The 17875-nt window shown below is 43.6% G+C and overlaps 2 protein-coding genes across 12 annotated transcripts in view; one reads left to right on the top strand and one right to left on the bottom strand.

The window, feature by feature from the left end:
* DOP1A (DOP1 leucine zipper like protein A) overlaps nucleotides 1-2959 on the bottom strand; it is a 122767-nt gene extending 119808 nt beyond the window's left edge. For 6 of the 9 annotated variants that reach the window (XM_053287098.1, XM_053287104.1, XM_053287102.1 and 3 more), the window contains exon 1: nucleotides 2015-2062. The gene's annotated coding sequence lies outside the window, so the exon portion shown is untranslated. Of the gene's footprint in view, nucleotides 1-1784; nucleotides 1965-2014; nucleotides 2103-2746 lie in introns of those variants that run through there. The other 3 variants (XM_053287099.1, XM_053287101.1, XM_053287100.1) reach the window with 3 other exon arrangements.
* Nucleotides 2229-17875, top strand: part of UBE3D (ubiquitin protein ligase E3D) — a 136915-nt gene continuing 121268 nt past the window's right edge. The window contains exons 1-5 of one of the 3 annotated variants that reach the window (XM_053287109.1): nucleotides 2229-3264; nucleotides 6324-6520; nucleotides 7258-7348; nucleotides 10056-10281; nucleotides 14319-14385. In XM_053287109.1, the coding sequence (XP_053143084.1) occupies nucleotides 3203-3264; nucleotides 6324-6520; nucleotides 7258-7348; nucleotides 10056-10281; nucleotides 14319-14385 (643 nt within the window). In that variant the 5' untranslated portion in view covers nucleotides 2229-3202. The remainder of the gene's footprint in view (nucleotides 3265-6323; nucleotides 6521-7257; nucleotides 7349-10055; nucleotides 10282-14318; nucleotides 14386-17875) is intronic. The other 2 variants (XR_008314172.1, XM_053287110.1) reach the window with 2 other exon arrangements.

Below are 17875 nucleotides of genomic sequence, written 5' to 3'. Positions count from 1 at the left end.
ATGTGGCTACCCTCTGGAAGTTCTAATATTAATGTTTCTATACTTAAAACAAATTCCAAGAGAGAAACAAGAAGCTGCAGAATTGAAGTACACAAAATTTGACACTTTCTCTAAAATAAGGATAATCTTAGATTTATCAATGTAAAACTGATTTACCGATGTAAATCATAGCTATTTTTTAATATTAATTATCTGATGTTACTCCCTTTTACCAGGATGTGTTCCTTATGCATTTGCTTATCAGGATAGGTTTCTTTTGCTCAGACCTTGAATATATTAATCCCCTCAATATGCTCAATGCATCTCATGAAATCATAGCATCTCCCCTCCCACCCAAAACATCCACTATAGTTGGATAAGTTCTCAACTGTACTGTGTGATCTGAAGGTCAGTGCTACTGAAGAACTGGAAATTTAACAAAAAGAGTGTTCATTCCAGGATCGTCCCTTTTGGAGAAAAAACCCTTAACGTATGCAAAATCAGAAACAAAAGACTTTAATCCTAAACATATCTACTAGGAGATAAACATCACAATGGATTTGCTTTCAAGTAAACATATTTAGGATAACACTGTAAAGATTTTACTCTGGTTTCAGTAAGAGAAATAGCTACCCTTTTGGCAACAACAGTGAGAGCTAGGAATGCCTTTTTCACCCCCTGAAGAACAGCATGTTCAGTAAAAAGAAAAAGGAAGCAACTAGTTCACAATACAAGAGGAAAGAAGGGCTACAGGTTTTTTACACAAACCTAACCCAGATTAACAACTACTAGATGGGTCTGTAGCAATGATCACTCATCTAGACTAAAATACCCAAATTACACTAACTCAGAATAAGTTGAAAGGAAAGAAAATATTAATCTCTTTAACACTCTTTAGTGAAAATATGTCCCTCCTGTCAAAGGAAAGATGTAAACGAAGAATTATTCTGTGTTGCCTTAAATGTATCTTATAGTACAGAATAAAGTTGGTGCTGCAGCTCAACTGCAGAAAATTTAAAGGGGGCATGAACTATATGAAGAAGCCAAACCAATGACTGAAAGGAGAAAACACAAAATGCCACCTACACAAGATCACATTATTTATACTCAAGATAAATCAGTCTAGAATAGCCACCAACTATTTGTTCTTCACTTGCAAAAACTAAGGATTAGATGGATTAATATCCTTTAGCAGGTTTTACATACTCTGTGACACTAACTAGCAGGATGTTTAAAGAATTATGGGCAGGATCCAAACCAAGCTAGTTATGACTAAGTCCCATAACAATTAATGGGAGCCGTGATCAACCAGCCCCATTTATGTCAAAGGTGCTTAATCATGACATACTTAGTTTGGACCCTGCCCAGTCAAAGAATCTTTGTAACCCTTTTTAGTGCATGAATCTGAGACTGTAAGTACAAAACCACCGGTCCGGTGGCAGATATTTCAAAACAATCAGCAGTACCAGAAACAATCAGTAAATGTTGAGTGTGCAACAGACAGATTCACAAAACACTCTGCAACACTGGATGGGGGGGGCGGGAAAAGAGAGGGAGAGAGAGAGATTCTGCCTCTGTTCACAAAAGTGGAAGAAAAGAGGGTAAAGATGACCCCCTCCTGACACGCAGCTGAGAGAGGCGAGTGAGAGAGGAAGGAGCGTGCCACAATGCACTAACAACAACGATTTGAAAGCCCCCCCCCCTTCTGTGCCCTCGTCCATCTACGTTGAGCCTCCGGGATGAGGAGGGCTACCAAGGGTAGGGGTGGGGGACTAGGAGGGCGGGCGGCCAGGAGTCTCTCTGACCTTTCTTTCTCGTTTCGCCAGAAATAAAGATCAAGAGGCACCTCCGTCTCCCGCTGAAGCCCCCTCTGGGAAGGTGGAGGGAGCTTTAACAGCAGGATCCCAGAGGTGAAATCGGAGGGATTCCCCCCACCTCCCGACCTTGTCCTAGCCCGACGCCAGCGCTTGAGGACTCCTGAATGCCGCAGGATGGTCGGAGAGGGAGGGGGAGAGGCACGGGGGGAGCGGGTTACCTTGGCGTCCCGAGCCGGAAGACCTCCGCCGCCTAAACACACCGGAGAGGGCACTGACAGCTCCCAGCATGCAGAGCGACTTCCTGCCACCTCCTCCTCCCCCCCCCGCCTCCCGTTCTCTTCGCCTTGAGCTTTAGCGACCCCTGCCGGACGTGGGCCGAACAGCGTATTCTCTCCTATGCCTTGATGGAAGCTCAGGCCCTCAGGCTCGCCCCAGTGGTTTTCTCTTATAGGACAGAGCATTTTTTATTCACCGCCGCCTCCTGATGCTCACCGGCAGACGGATCCTCAGAGAAAACAAGAGACCCCCGCACTGTTCTTTGTGTATATTCCAGGGTGGCCAACCTGAGGCCCTCCAGCTGCTGTAGGACTACAACGCCCATCATCCCATCCCCATGCCACAGTTGATTGGAATGCAGCCGTAATTTAGCACAACAGTTGGGAGAGTCTCAGGTTGGCCACCCCTGGTATATGCGTTGCATAAGGATCGTCTTGCTGCTGCGTGCCATTAAAGCTGAGCCCAGCTTTCTGTTTACAGCCACCTCTTGCTGGGAAACTCAGAAGAAGCAGGGCATGAAGATGAGAGCCATCCCGTTGCCCCTAGTTTCAGGTGATCAGAGATTATACTACTTCTAAGCATGGAGGTTCGACTATATAGTGCTTAACAGCCACGGACTATCAGCTAATATTGTTCATTTCTCAATTGAATTAAAGCTGAAACCCATACCATACCATCCATGCCCACGTGGCAGCAGAACAGCATTCACACGCAAATAGGATATTGATCCTAAAAGTCATGGTCTAAAAAAAGCGAGGTTCACATGCGAACTCCCAGAATCGCGGCGAATTCGAAAGAGCGATAAGCTGATTTGGAGCGGGACGCCCAAGGGAGTTCGGAATCGGCCACAGGCTGACCCGTGAAGACGAGGCTACTAGCCTCGTTCCGTTGCTAGCCAGCTGAACTGCTCGGCTGCGGAGCGACCGGCAAGGCAGAGGGCGCTGTGTCAGAGGCTGGGAGGCAGCGGGAACTTTCGCTTTGCCGGCGGAGTCCGACGAGCTAAACGCTTCCTAGGCTGAGCCTAGCGCTTCCCCTCCCCACGTGGGTTCATTCTCTGGGCAGTTCTGAATCTGACCGCGGGTCTTTGTCTCCTTCGTGGGTTCGGGATCTCCAGTCTAGCCGCTGCTTTCATGGATGTCGGGATCTTCTTGGAGATTAGGCAGAGGATGCAGAGCGGGCTGCTGATCATCCGGTATTTATTTGTTTATTGTACTGCATCACTCTTTCCATCCGATTCCTCGGCTCTTTCCAAACTCCTTTCCCATTCTGGGAGCTTTCGTCTGGGGCTTACCAGCCCCTAAACTGAAAAAGCAAGAGGCTTTAAACATCTCTTGAATGGATTTGAGGTTGGGGTTGTAATAAAAGATGAGAGATCTGATAATCTTTGCTTTTATCACGCAAATTTCCGAGAAACTGAGTTGTATGCCAGGAAAAGAACTTTTTGTTCACTCAAGCTTTTTAAATTAGATTTTTAAAACTGAATTTTTTAAAAAACAAGTTTTTAAATTGCTTTGTACTGTATTTTGTTTTGTTTTTTTGGTGTGTTGTGATCTGATGTGTGTTATGTGCTTTTAGTCTACTTTCCAGTAGGCTTATGAGATCACCCTACATTCTGTGTGTGTGTGTCCGTGTGTGTGTCCCCATCAACTTTGCAACGCCTGGACCAATATGAACCAAATCGGGTAGAGTTGTAGGGACACATAGGGGCACCTCAATGGCATAGTTTGTGATGATGTCATCCACCCCGATCCAAGATGGCGGCAGCGTAAACTTTTGAGGCACAAGTGGGCTAACTTGTGAACCACCTAACCGATTTGAACCAAATTTGCTACAGCTCAGCTGTAGGGCACATAGGGATGCCCAAATGGTGTGGTGTGTGATGATGTCACCCACTCCAATTCAAGATGGTGTCTGTGTGAACATCCGAGGCGCAAGCAGGCTAATTTGTGGACTGTCTAACTGATTTAAACCAAATTGCATACAGTTGCAGTGAGTGACACACAGGGACACCTCAATGGTATCGTTTGTGATGATGCCATCCACCCCGATCTAAGATGGCAGACGCATACACTTTGGAGGTGCAAGTGGGCTAACTTGTGAACCGCTTAAACGATTTGGACCAAATTTGCTACAGCTGTAGGGATACATAGGGACACCTCAACGGCATAGATTGTGACAGTGTCATCCAACCCAATTCAAGATGGCGGACATGTAAACTTTTGAGGCACGTGCAATAAATTGTGGACAGTCTAACTGATTTGAACCAAATTTGCTACAGCTGTATGGAAACATAGAGATGTCCTAATGGTGCAGTTTGTGATGATGCCATCCACCTTGATCCAAGATGGTGGGCGTGTGAACATTTGAGGCTCAAGTGCACTAATTAGAGGACTGTCTAACCCATTTGAACAATATTTGATACAGTTATCGTGAGTGACATACAGGGACACCTCAATGGTATAGTTTGTAATAATGTCATCTACCTTGATCGAAGATGGTGGATGCATGAATGTGGTGGATGCAAGAAATCTAACTTGTGAACCTTGATTTGAACCAAATTTAGTCCAGTTGTAGAGACAGTGAAAGGAAAATAGGCTGATTAGTTCTTACTAGAACGACTTGTTATTGGATGCTTTAATGTTGTGTTGAGAACAATTTGTTTTGGGGTGGCCAACAAATATTATTATTATTAGACAGTCCACACAATTTAAAACACAATAAATATAAAACAGTAAAAACAATTTCACAGAATAAAAAGTTAAAACAATCTCACGAGATAAAAACAATTAAACAGTTTAAAATTAATTTAAATTAAGAGCCTGTGGAAACAGGTGTGTCCTGAGGGTCTTCCTAAAAGCAGGGAAGCATATTCATATTATTTTGACAGGAAGCATATTCCTCTGAGACAGGGCAGCCACAGAGAAGGCCTGGTCTCAAGTTCCCACCAAACAAGCCAGCAGCAAGTATAATCGGACCTCTCCATATGCTCTTAATAGACCATAGGGTTCGTGACAGAGAAGGCACTCTCTGCAGTTCCCCCTTAACCAGGGTGGGGGAGGAGAGAGATAAAAACCTCCATCCTAAACATAACTGATGCAAAATATTTTTAAGAGAGGACACACACAACTCTCAAGCACATCAAATCCTCTCTGTGACCATTTTGTTGGGCATCGTGCTGTAGTTCAGTGGTAGAATATCTGCTTTGTATGCAAACAACAGCAACAACCCGGCTTCAATCCCTGGAATTTCAGGTAGGGCAGGGGAAAGACTCCCAAGAGAGTTGCTGCCAGTCAGTATAGGGATTACTGAGCTTGATGGACCAAATGGTCTGACTCAGTTGAAGGCAGATTCCCAAGTTCCATTTGAAACCCCGTCCTGTAAAACTGTTGCTTCCTGTTTTGCATAAAAGAGGCTTGCTCAAATATTTTCTGAAAAGGTACATATGGGCTCAGAATGCTGACTGTATCTCATGCAATAAAGGCCGTCTAACTTTATCCCACAATACATTTGTTAGTCTTTAAAGGGCCATGAGAGGTTTTGTCCAGATCTCTGTACACTATACCTGTACTCAGTGTGAGTGCAGAGACTTCAGCTCAATTCTAAACATGTTATATTATCGGTATTTCATGTAAATTGCTGCACAGTTTATATTGGGATTTATGTGTATATATACATTGTGCATAGGCAGCCCTGTTTCTGTTCAAAGTTACCTGTAAAGGTAAAGAGAAGTCCATTTATCCTCCCCCTGCCTAATGCCCATCACAAAGTCCAGCTATTTTGTCAAGTGTCCATTGACTGGCCCCTAAATTTTTGGACTGCACTAAAGTCTAATTTCAGGAGAACTTTCACAGTTAGGATTAGTGTATGTGACTTTGATGGCAGATTGCATACCAATCTCTTTTTAAAAGGATTGATATTGCCATTTAATTGCCTCTCTCTTGTTTTGTTCATATCAGTACATTCACAGCAGTTGTTTTGATGCACATTCCTGTGCCTCACAACTTCTGTTTTAAAACCAAACTGATACTTCCTATCCAAGAAATTTTGCTTGTGATTCAGTTTATGCCAATCAACATCTGTCTCCATTCTGTCATGTTGTTTCAGTACAACAGGCGATTTCTTCAAAGTAGCTGTTAGTGGTTGCTTCTCAGTGGCTATTTTCAGATTTTCCCAATCCTAGCAATTGGTAAGCTATCATTGCAAAGCTCACCTAATGGAAGACAAATGGTATCTTTTCACTATTATCTTTAGTGAGTTAAAAACAGCCAGCTGGCCCGTGGATATTACTGTGATGCCATCTTCGGTAGAGATAAAAAGTGGTAAAGACGGCAAGACTATCAAGCTTCCACCAGAGGTCAGGATTGTTCCTTCCTCCTGTCGAGGACTGCAATACGTGCCTGGGGATGGCTTACACGTGAGATTGCTAGTTCAGGCAGGTTTAAATACAAGTAAGGCTATCTTTTCTTACCTATTTTAAATGGCTTACATTTTGATGAAGCTTGAAAAATAACGTGTTTTAATACTAAAAAAATTCAGCCATCAGCAAAACTGAAGCTTTCTGGAGATGTACAAAGGCCATCCAAATATAATTTTGCTATTGATTGATAAGTAGAAAAATGAAATCTTGTCCATATATGAGCCCCTGGTGGCGCAGTGGTAAAACTGTCGCCCTGTAACCAGAAGGTTACAAGTTCGATCCTGACCAGGGGCTCAAGGTTGACTCAGCCTTCCATCCTTCCGAGGTCGGTAAAATGAGTACCCAGAATGTTGGGGGCAATATGCTAAATCATTGTAAACCGCTTAGAGAGCTTTGGCTATAGAGCGGTATATAAATGTAAGTGCTATTGCTATTGCTATATCCCATTGGCCATCCTATATCCAGTGAGCTGGTGTAGTGTAATTGCCGTGCAAGCCCAAAAGTTCCTGATTCAGATCTCACTTCAGTGAGATGAATACACTATTCGGTCAGCCACAACTCTCCCTGTGCAACAGTATTCTTATAATATCAGCCTCCTGCAGGAATGTTATATCATTACTGAGTAAGTGCTTTGAATCCTTGAAATATGCTATATATGTGTCATTTCCCCCCTCGGAAATCCTGTCTTCTGGTGTGAATGTGATGGTAATATGAATTGCTTGCTAATGTTTAGATTCATGTGGATTGTGTTCTCTGACATGATTTCAGAATTGGTTTCGACTGTGAGTGACAGCCTTAAATCCAAGAAGAGTTGCACCTTTTACTGTCAGTCTTGTGGTGAGATTGTCATAAATGATCGGTAAGTGCTAGCACTGTTTTAACTTCCTTGTGGGTTTGCATGTTGCTGTAGAAGGTTTGAATACTTCCTAGGTAAAGCATCAGTTCTGGTTGGTATGAAACCTGTTTCATTTATATCCTGCTTGTCTCCAATATAATTCTACTCAAAGAGGTGTACAATCAGAATTAAAAAAGAAGATTACAATTTTTTTGGATGGACATACCAGAATATAATACTGACTAAAAAGAATTTGACTAACTTAAAGTCTGGGGAAATAGTGGGAAACACTATACAACATCCTTCTGGGGTTCTGTGGCTCCCACCTATAAGACCCATATCCTGTTCTCCACTGGGCCAGCCTCCTGTTCCTCTCCTCACTTTAGAGGGATCACTCCATATCTAACACATCCCCCACATCCCAGCCAAAAGTTACATAGCATTTATCCATGCTGTGTTCCCAAGGGGAGATGTTTTTGGCATCACTCCTTCCTCCAAAAAGACTTACAACTTCTACTGTCAGTCTTGTGGTGAGAGTGCAATAAATGATTTGGAAATGCTGCAAGGTTGTACAATATTCCTGTGGCTCTTGACCAGGCCAGAAAGCAAAACATGTAGCTATGGCAGTATTCTTGAATGAAGGCTTAGTACATTATGGCTGGTTAGGGCTTCCTTGCAGAGAATAAGAGAGATAGTAACTAATTCCTGTGTAAAGGTAAAGTGTGCCGTCAAGTCGATTTTGACTCCTGGTGCCCACAGAGCCCTGTAGTTTTCTTTCTGAGTAGTACCATCCATTATGAGTAATGTATTTTAACCCCCTCCTCACCTCACTGTCTCCCCACCCTTTTGCTAATAATTGAGTCTGCTGAAGAGTTCTGTTAAACTGGAAAACTAGCTTACAGTTTTGTTTTTAATTGGCCATAACAAAAGATATTATACTCTTCCTGTTTGGATATTTATTAATGAGCCAGCATAGCTTGTGTTTGCATTGGTTTGTCTGCTACCTGTGTTTTTCCATGGGTCTTTAGGTTTCTCTGCAGCAGAGAGGTGGTTTTGTTTTGTTCTTCCTTTTGTTTCCCACATTTCTCGGGGTGGGAGGCCGTGATAGGTTTCCCTTGATTTTGGAAGCTACAGAGAACTTGCCGTGGTGATATGAGTGGGAGGGAAACAACCAGCAGCCCAGAAAGCCTCCTGTTTATGCTGGGGCATAGGATTGTAAAAACTGTGCTGTAATTAAGCACCTGAGAAGCTGGTGGGTTGGCTTCTTTTATGAGTAACAAATGGGAAAAGCTTTTTCATTGTATTGTTCATGCCATTCAGTAGCTTTTGAAGAACTGAGCAAAGTGGCATTTAAATTAATTTCCCTCAGCTAACTTTTCCAGCATTGACCCTTTCCCGTTAATCCAAAATATCACTGCACACTTGCTTTATAGGTGCACTGAAAAATGAAATGCAGAAGGTGTCATCAGTTTAAGCTTGAATTTATTGCATTACATTTTGCATCAGGCATTAATTTCCTAGTATACACCAAAGATTTTTATTATCATGCTAGGAATATGTATTGGTTTTACGTTCTAGCAAAATTACAGAACTGAACTTGTGTGTATATATGTGTGTATGATTATGAAAACTGGTTTGGATAGTCGTCTTATAAAAATAAAACAGGCTTATTGAACTAGATATTGAGGTAATTAAACAAAAGAAATTGACATTTAATGCTGATCATCTCTTACCAGACTCAGTCCATATAACATGAAGAGTCCTATATATGAAGCCATTTTCCATGTGCATTTGTTTTGAAAATAGTCTTAAACGACCCAAAGGCTTCCCTTGAAGAATCTGGCCCTCTTGTTGTTCCTCGTTGGAGGTACCTCCTCCAAGGCTTCATTTCCTCTGAAACATTGTACCACAGCATTTGCTGTGGCCCCTGATAAAACCACTATTTAAAATCAGTATTTTCACCTTTAGGGTATGATTCAAGCCTCCATATGGGTACATATATGCTGTACAACTATTTTCTTTTTTTCCTGAGCTGCCTAGCTTTGCTTTCCGAACATTCATCTGTGAGGTAAAGTGGTTAAGACAATTGTGGTGAGGGTTTTTTAGCTGCTGGAGGAGAGGCATTTCCCCCCCTTTTACCAGATCAGTGCGTTGGAGGTGGTGTTTCAGAAACTAGCTATACAGAAATAATTAAGGCTAAGCCATAAACCTAGAAGTGGTAATCCTTTTATATGGAGTTTAAATGGATACTTGTCCATTGCATTTTTAGCTTTGAACAAAGCTGATTATTAGTGCAAAGGAGAAAGCATCATTCTGTGAGTATCATTGCATAATTTTTGACATGGATAGTTACTACACATTTAAAAAATATTTGTTTTCTCCTTGCCACAGTGAAAACATAGAGGTCAAGCCATCAGTAGTAGATTGCACTCTCCTCAGTTATTTCAAGGAAGCTTGCTTGGAGAAAACAGAAATTAAAGAAGGTTGTACAAAAGCAGTCCCTAGTGGAATAGACCTGTGATAAAGGTTTTCAGTTTTATAAATGAAACTTAACACATTAAAACTGAGGGAGCTGTCTTCATTAGAAATCAGTTATAACATAAGTTAATGTGCTTTTGTATTTTCCGGTTCTTCACTCACTGGGGTATGTGTACAGAAATTTCTAAACTTTACTGCAACTGAGCCTAGATACAAGTGATGTTGTAACAACCTACCCTTTTATTTTCCTTAGGGTATTTCTCAGAGTTCTTTCCCTTCCCAGTGAGAACTGGAATGATTTAGTCGAGGAATGGTGTTGCCATCCCAATCCTTTCAACAGCAGCATGTTTTGCCCTCAAAATGAAGACTGTTTTCTTGGACACAGTTACTTCCTGGTTAATTCAGGAAGTGTGTCAACTGCATCAGAGTCTGAAACCCTTCACTCAGAGACTCGTTCTGGAAGTAATGGCCCTGCCTTGGTGAGTACACTGGACAAGAAACAAAGAGTGTGCTAGGGATGTGCCTGGAACCGTTCCAGAAGCGGCAAGGGTGTTCCTTTAAGGGGTGGGGGCTGAACTTACCCCTCCCACCACATTTCCCCCGCCGGCGCTCCATCGGATCGAAGCCCCTCAGGGTGGCAGCGTACCTCCTTGCCACCCCGTTGCCCTCATTGGCTGGAAGTGGCTGGAAGTACCAGACACGCATGTGCCCATTGCGTGTGCGTGCCCATCTGCTGTGCACACACGTGTGCATGCACGCCCGGTACTTCTGGCCGACGAGGGCAATGGGGTGGCAGGGAGGTACGCTGCCGCCCCGAGGGGCTTTGATCCAACGGAGCACCAGCGGGGGGAATGCAGCGGGAGGGGTAAGTGCACCCTCCCTTGTCCTTAAGGGAACACCCCTGCCACCTCTGAAAGTCGAAACGGCCCCGGTAGCCAAAACGTTTTGGAGGCCTCTATAATGGACTCTGAAACGTTTGGGCTCAAGCCTAGAGTGTGCTCCAGTTGTACACTCCCCTCAGATTTCTAGGATTGATAGAGCACATGCTTTACATACAGAAAGGCCTAAATGTCTTCCCTGTCTTCTCCAGTTAGAAGGATTTCAGATACAAGGGCTGGGAGAATACATCAGCCTCTTGGAGACTGTCTGCCAGCCAGAGGAGATGATGGCCTAGATCAGGGCTGCACAACTTTGGCCTCCTGCCGATGTGGGACTACAACTCCCATCATCCCTGACTCTTGGCCACCATGGTTGAGGATAATGGGATTTGTAGTACAATAGCTAGAAGGTTGAAGTTTTGTAGCCCTGATCCTAACACTATAAGGCAGCTTCATATGCTCATATACCCTAATATCACATATAGCCACATGCCATCCACATGCTCAGCAGTTGTTTTAAAGGACATATTTTGCCTTTTGAGAGGACCTTCAGAATCAAGTTGTGCCTATATACCTTAGAAACACCATCTTTTTCTGAATTTGGAGATAGGAGTGGAGTTAGACTAATACTAGGTTTCAGTCGAACTAACAAAGGGCCTTATGAGAGAATTAAAACAAAGGAAATGACAAGAGGCCTGTTTTGGTGTGTGGGGTGTGTGTGTGTGTGTGTGTGTGTGTGTGTGTGTGCGCGCACGTTCCCTATTTACCTTAAGTGATTATCTGTGTTTCCTTGCCTTTGGAAATCTCTTTCCAGCTCCTAGGAAAGTTGATGTATATTGTCATCACTTGGTAATTGCAACATCAAGCAATAACATGATATGTGAAACAACCATTCCAGAAAAAGCATTATAGTGAGATCTTTCCTTTCACTTCAAACAATGCTTTTTAATGGAGCAATTTACCCATTTTGCTGAGGCTCAACAAGTTATGTCATTGAATAATAAGCTATTGATGCACTTTTGTGTGTGTAGTGAATTAGCCCTTACAATAACTGATACCACCTTCTCTGTCTCTCTCTCTGTCTCTCTCTCTCTCTCTCTGGCACCAGCATGGCAGCTACACTCCAAATGGTCATATAACATAATTTTCAAACACCCTGGGGTCACACAGCATCCTCACAGTTATCTCTAGGAGAAAATGTTTTCTTCAAGATAATATCAAGGGCCTTTTGGAGGAGAAGCACAAAAAGATATTAAGAGACTAAAGATCGCCAGCAGCTGAAAGCTGGCACATAAGATACATTGATTTAATCTGTGTGGCAGAAAGTATTCCAACTTGGTGTTCAAATCAGCAAAAACACTGCATGACTCTCCTGGCATTACATGAACTTTTAAGCAGCGGCGGGGGGTGGGGGGGACAACGACACATTGTGTAGCTGTTGCCACAGCAGTGTTTGCGTGGAATGCTACACACAAGCATACAGGCTCCAAATTAGGGATGTGCACAAACAGTTCATGCATCCCCTGGGGTGGCGCGGTGGGGTGTGTGTGCCTTGAAATGAGTAGGTAAGGTGCTCCTTATCTGTTCTCGCCCTCCTTGCCACTTTCCCCCTGCCAGTGCCCGATTTTGAAAGAGACGTATGGAGCTGTAGCCTTCCTTCCTGCAGCCCTGATTGGCGTTGGCACCATTTGCATGGTATGCTGGCCATGCAAATGGCCGGTGCACGTGTGTGCCGGCCATGTTAATGCAAAAGCTGATTGGGGCTGCAAGAAGGAACGCAGCAGCCCTACATGTCTCTTTCAAAATTGAGCACTGTTGGGAGGAAAATGGCGGGGAGGGGGAGAGCAAGTAAGGTGTGGCTTACCTTTTTTTTAAAGCCTGCCCCCCACCTGTTGAGCCAGCTCAAACGCTGGTGTTCAAACAGATTTGGGAAGCACCAGACCTGTTCATGCACATCCCTACTCCAAATTTCAGATGGTCAAAAACTACTTTCCCAAATAAAACAATACATCTGCTTTATAGCTTTAATTTGGGGAAGGTTTTAGTAGGAAGTTTCATTAAGAGGAAGTTCGTGGAGGATAGGTCCGTTTAGCTTATCATAGCTAAATGAAACCTCCAAGGTCAAAGACAGTGTATTTCTAAATGCCATTGACTGGGGACAAAAGAATATTGCTGTAATGCTCTTTTGTGAATTTCTGAGAACCATCTTGTTAGCTACTTTTTGGAAACAGGATCCTGTAATAGATGGACCTTTGACCTGATCTAATAAGACTCTTCTTATGTTCTTAAGTTTAATTGTGCTGACAAGTTTCAACATAGAATTATGCAAAAAATATGCACATCTACAAAATATACAGCATTCTCCAGTCTTGACGCAGAACCTGAGTTAACTTTGGTGTAAAATTTTGTTTTTACATGCCCTGGGCATATTAAATCTATGCTGCAGAAGTAAAGAAATTAAGTATATATGTTACATGTGTTATTGACTTAGAGGTGCTTGTCTGATTTGGGAAGTTATGTATGTACACATTCATAGCTTGTCTCTCCTAGGAATCTGGACTGCATAAGATTGTATATCAACCTAGTGTTGTTTCCTAACTGTTTTGTCATTTAGAAGTTTGTCTCAGTGGGGATCCTGTAGAGTCTGTCTGGCAGAGAGAGAGAGGAAAAGGAGATGAAGGAAATGGAGTTGTTTCTTAATAAAGTTCCCAGTTAAACGTATATAAGTTTATTTGTGTTTATAAGGGAAGCAGATATAAAACACCTAGGTAATGGTCTTCAACTCCATATCCAAAATGTCTTAAATGTTAAAGACAGCCATCTCCTGAAGGACCACTTTCAGTTTTGTGCACAGGCATACTTTACTATTTTATGCTTCTGCAAGCTCACTGTGAATTGCGGGCAATCTGTGTAAATACATTTAGGAGCTTACCAGTGCTCTTGTAGTGCCCATTTAGACCGGAAACATATTGCTTGGTTGTCAACAAGACTGCCCGAACTTTGCAGCAAGTCTGCAGCAGCGGGAGAGTCCTGAGTTTGGCTGACATCCAGAACAGCCTATGTTCTGTAGTGTGACAGAACAATTTCTGTCTGTCACAGCAGCTAAGAAGCAGGTGCAGTAATTCTGAATGGTAGATAGTGTTTTGTGGAGCAGTGATAATCTTCCTCAGTGTGGAAACATCAGTTGGAAACTGAAATGAAACCATTAGTTCTCAGGGACAAAATGTGTCCCAACAGATGTAATTCTTTGTTTAGACTGTGGCACAATTTATTTAAACCTTAACATCAAGGTTTGCATACTTTTCCTGGAATGATGACACTGTGGTAGTGCCTAGATTTTGGAATGTCTTTCCTAGGAAGGTCTGCCAGGCTCCTACTCTGCTTGCACTTAGAAAGCCATTTAAGAAGACATATTTGTGCTGACAGGCTTTTAATCTTTGATGTTAGTTGCTGTGCTCTGTATGATGCTGCTATTTGTGTTTTGCTTTCCTGATGCTCTACTTTAAAAAATGATTTTAATGCTTACCTTCTATGAATGGTTTGTTTTAATCAAGTTCTTAGCAACCTTGTATATAATAAATAGAAAAGCAAAATATAAATATATAAGTACATTTAAGGGATATTTCTTTGCCCTATAGAATTCAAAGGCAAATATTGTAATTTGCAAGCGCTGCAAGACATTGTTGGGAGAAACTATGTCCTCAGGTAAGTTTTACACAAACAAATTCTTTTTAGGCCTCTGTAGTCATCCACAGCTAGACGTTTTTAAAAGTTGCAGAGAAAAATGATTTATCCCCAAGATGGTAGGCCATCCTTCATCAATGGGTTGTGTTTCAGGCATACTTGAAGCAGACAGGAAGTAGTTAAATTTTTTAGTCTTGTTTACGGCGCCAGAGGGCACCAAACGCCAGTTCCATTGCTGTCTTGCTCGAGGCAGCAACTCTTACAGAGAGGTCAGCGTTTTTTCCTATTATTCAGCTAAGACTTTTATTCATTCTTTCCCTTCTCCTGCCTTTACTTCCCCCCCTTACCCCTCCCACAATGTGAAGAATGGGAAGGGAGCCATACAATTTGGATTCAACCTAAAGCCTGTCTGGAGTACCTTTTCCCAGTTTTTCATTCGGCTGATTGGCAAATTCGAACATTTAGTTTTTTCTTTCTCCCGGCGGGCTTTTCTTTTCCTCCCCTATGGATCCTTCCCTCACAGGGGACATGCTCCGGGAACCCCTTTCTGAGGGGGCCCCATCCGAGAGCAGGGGTGTTTTTCAGAAAGAATGCCTGACGGAGCTACCGCTCCGGGCTTGATTGGCTTCTCCTTATGAGCCTCCCCGCACCCCTTCCACCGCAGTGGGGACGATTTCATCTGAGGCTTTGCCAGGTAAGAAGGCACTTAAAAGGAAAAAGCGCCTCAAAGAACCAATGCCAAAGCTGAAGAAGGCAAAAAAGAAACCCACATCACCATCCTTTCTGAGACGCAGCGAGCAGTTGATTGTACAGGCAGTTTGTGCCGAAAAACCTCCGTGGCTCCTACCCCCTACTCCCGAGGAGACCAGGGAGATGCTGCAGGGAAATATTGACATCAGAGGTGCAACCCCTGCTTCACTGATCCTGGGAGGCACTGAGCCGCTGCTCCCACCCATGCCCATCATTCCCAAAGTAATCAAGAATATGCTCTCGGAAAGGGCAGAAGTCATCCTGATAGCTCCTCACTGTTCAAGACGCCCGTGGTTCTCCGACCTGATGTCCCTGGCCATCTGTCCTCCTCTCTTACTTCCCCAGTGACTGGACCTGCTGTCCCAAGGACCTATTCTACATTCCAACCCCGACTGGCTCTGCCTGCGCGCCTGGAGGTTGAGCGTGAATCCCTAGCTCGCAGAGGATACTCACCAGATGTACAAAACACCATTCTGGACTCCCATCACCCTTTGACAAACAGAACCTAGCAGACCACATGGGCCACCTTCTCCCACTGGGCATGCAGGCAATACCTAGACACACTCAAGGTGGGAGCTTCCAAGGTCCTATCCTTCTTACAGGTGGGTATTGCCCTCAACCTAAGGCCAAACACCTTGAAGCTCCAGGCCTCAGCCCTGGCATCTGCCCTAGATCTGTCCTCCTCGCGGTTTGCACCTCTTCACCCACACATCTCCAGGTTCCTCAGGGGAGCATCCAATCTGGCACCACCTCCTTTCCCTTATGGAGTCTAAATAAAGTCCTCAGTGCCCTCACTGGCGCTCCCTTTGAACTTCTGGCATCGGTACCCCTCAAGCTTCTCTCCTATAAAGTACTCTTAGTGGCCATTACCTTTGCCCACAGGGTCTCCAAATTTGTGGCTCTCTTTGCCCGAAAGGAGCGCTGTACCTTTCTACCAGATACAGTCATTCTCAAGGTCAACCCTACTCTCCCCAAGGTCAATTCTACTTTCCATAGAGCCCAGGAACTTGTCCTGCCGTCCTTCTCCCCTACCCACCTTAGGGAAAAGATTTGGCACACCCTGGTTGTCCGCCGGGCTCTGCGGATTTACCTCTGTCGATTGGATGCCCTGTTTGTGAACATTCATCCAGCTTCGCAGGGTGCTAAGACATCCAAGTTAGCATTGTCTACATGGCTTCGCCGCTGCATAGCACTTGCATATGAAGGCTCCAATCTCTTGGTCCTGGGTAACATCACGGCACACCCTACTCACAGTGCATTGACCTTGGCCTTCCTGACCTCCAGTGTTCCCTCTAACAGGGATTCCCGGTTGTTGTCGACTATAACTCCCAGAATCCCCAGCTGTAATGGCTTTACCTTAGGGATTATGGGAGTTGTGGTCAACAACATCTGGAAATCCCTGTTAGAGGGAATACTGCTGACCCTCTCAGGCTACCTTTGGAATATGGTCCTGCAACAAGTGGTCTGATGACATCCGCTCCTTCCCTACAAACTCAGTTTGGGAACGTCCCAATGATGAAGGATGGCCTACGATCTCGGGGGGGGGGGGGAGGAACATTGGTTCTTACCGTGAAGGGTTCTTTCCCCATCAGAGATCGTAGGACATCTGACCCATCCTCAGATGTATATATGTTGTTCTTATGCACGCAAGGGAATGGGCCCAGTTTGTTGGGTAGCCACAGCTCCCAGGGCATACAGTTTCTAGGACACCCTCTTCCTGTCATTATTTCTGGCACTTGTTCTTCTACAATGTATGTGATGTGATTGTTTCTCACGTTTTGGCTACCATAGCCACTGTCATTGTCTCTTTGCTCTCTTCGCAAATGAAGTCATGGAAATGGCATTTGGCATCCTCTGGTGCTGGAAACAGGGCTAAAAAAATTAACTACTTCCGCCAACAGATGGCCTACGATCTCTGGGGGGAAAAACACTTCACGGTAAGAACCTATGTTCCTTTTACCAATAGGGCTGCTACCTTTTTTTTTTTTTTTTTTAAAGAGCCCTTTCCCACAGTAGTCTGACACTCAGAAATTTAGTGGGTAAAATATTCTCATAACTTTATTTATTGAATTTTATATTCTAACTTTCTGCCTTAACCAAGGTGGTATGCTATATTAAAACAGAAGATTTAAAAAACAGTGTTGTTTCAGTTTATTGGTGATCTTTTTTAATATTTCCATTTAAAGCTACACTCAAGAATGGGACCAGTATTTTTTTTTAAGTGGCAACAACTTGATTTACCCATAATAAAACAAAATATGTGTCATATCATTACACTGCTGAGTTTCCTCACAAGAAGAAGCTAATGGAGCAGGCACAGAGGAACTCTCTGCATGATGCCATCACAGGGCCATTCATTTATTTCTGCCCACATGCTCACTGAATGTATGAGTGGGAAGCCAAACTCTGCCTACTGTCCATATGTTTAACTGAGTGTGCAGTGGTTCTGCATGCATAGCTTCCACCACGCAGTTTAGAACCCTGGAAGAGCACTATGTGTTAACCGCCTGTTCATATTAATATTAAATATATGGATTCTGGGGATGTGGCTGTTGCGCACAGTAACTCTGGAGGTGAGACCAGTGGGCACAGTTTCACTTTCCCCCTATGTGTTTACTGAATGTCTGTTTGTTCCCTCCATGGAAAGGAAATGAGTCAACTGCTACTGCTTCACATTTTTTTGCCTCACTAAATGTTACAAGGAGAGAGAAAAGGAGGAGACACAGGGCTCGTAACATGTAATTTCTGCTTCAGTGAGCAA

The sequence above is a fragment of the Hemicordylus capensis genome, chromosome 1 (genome assembly GCF_027244095.1).
Source record: "Hemicordylus capensis ecotype Gifberg chromosome 1, rHemCap1.1.pri, whole genome shotgun sequence".
In the NCBI taxonomy this organism is placed as follows: Eukaryota; Metazoa; Chordata; class Lepidosauria; order Squamata; family Cordylidae; genus Hemicordylus; species Hemicordylus capensis.
Note: the sequence above shows the minus strand (reverse complement) of the source record. Positions and strands in the feature narration are given on the sequence as shown.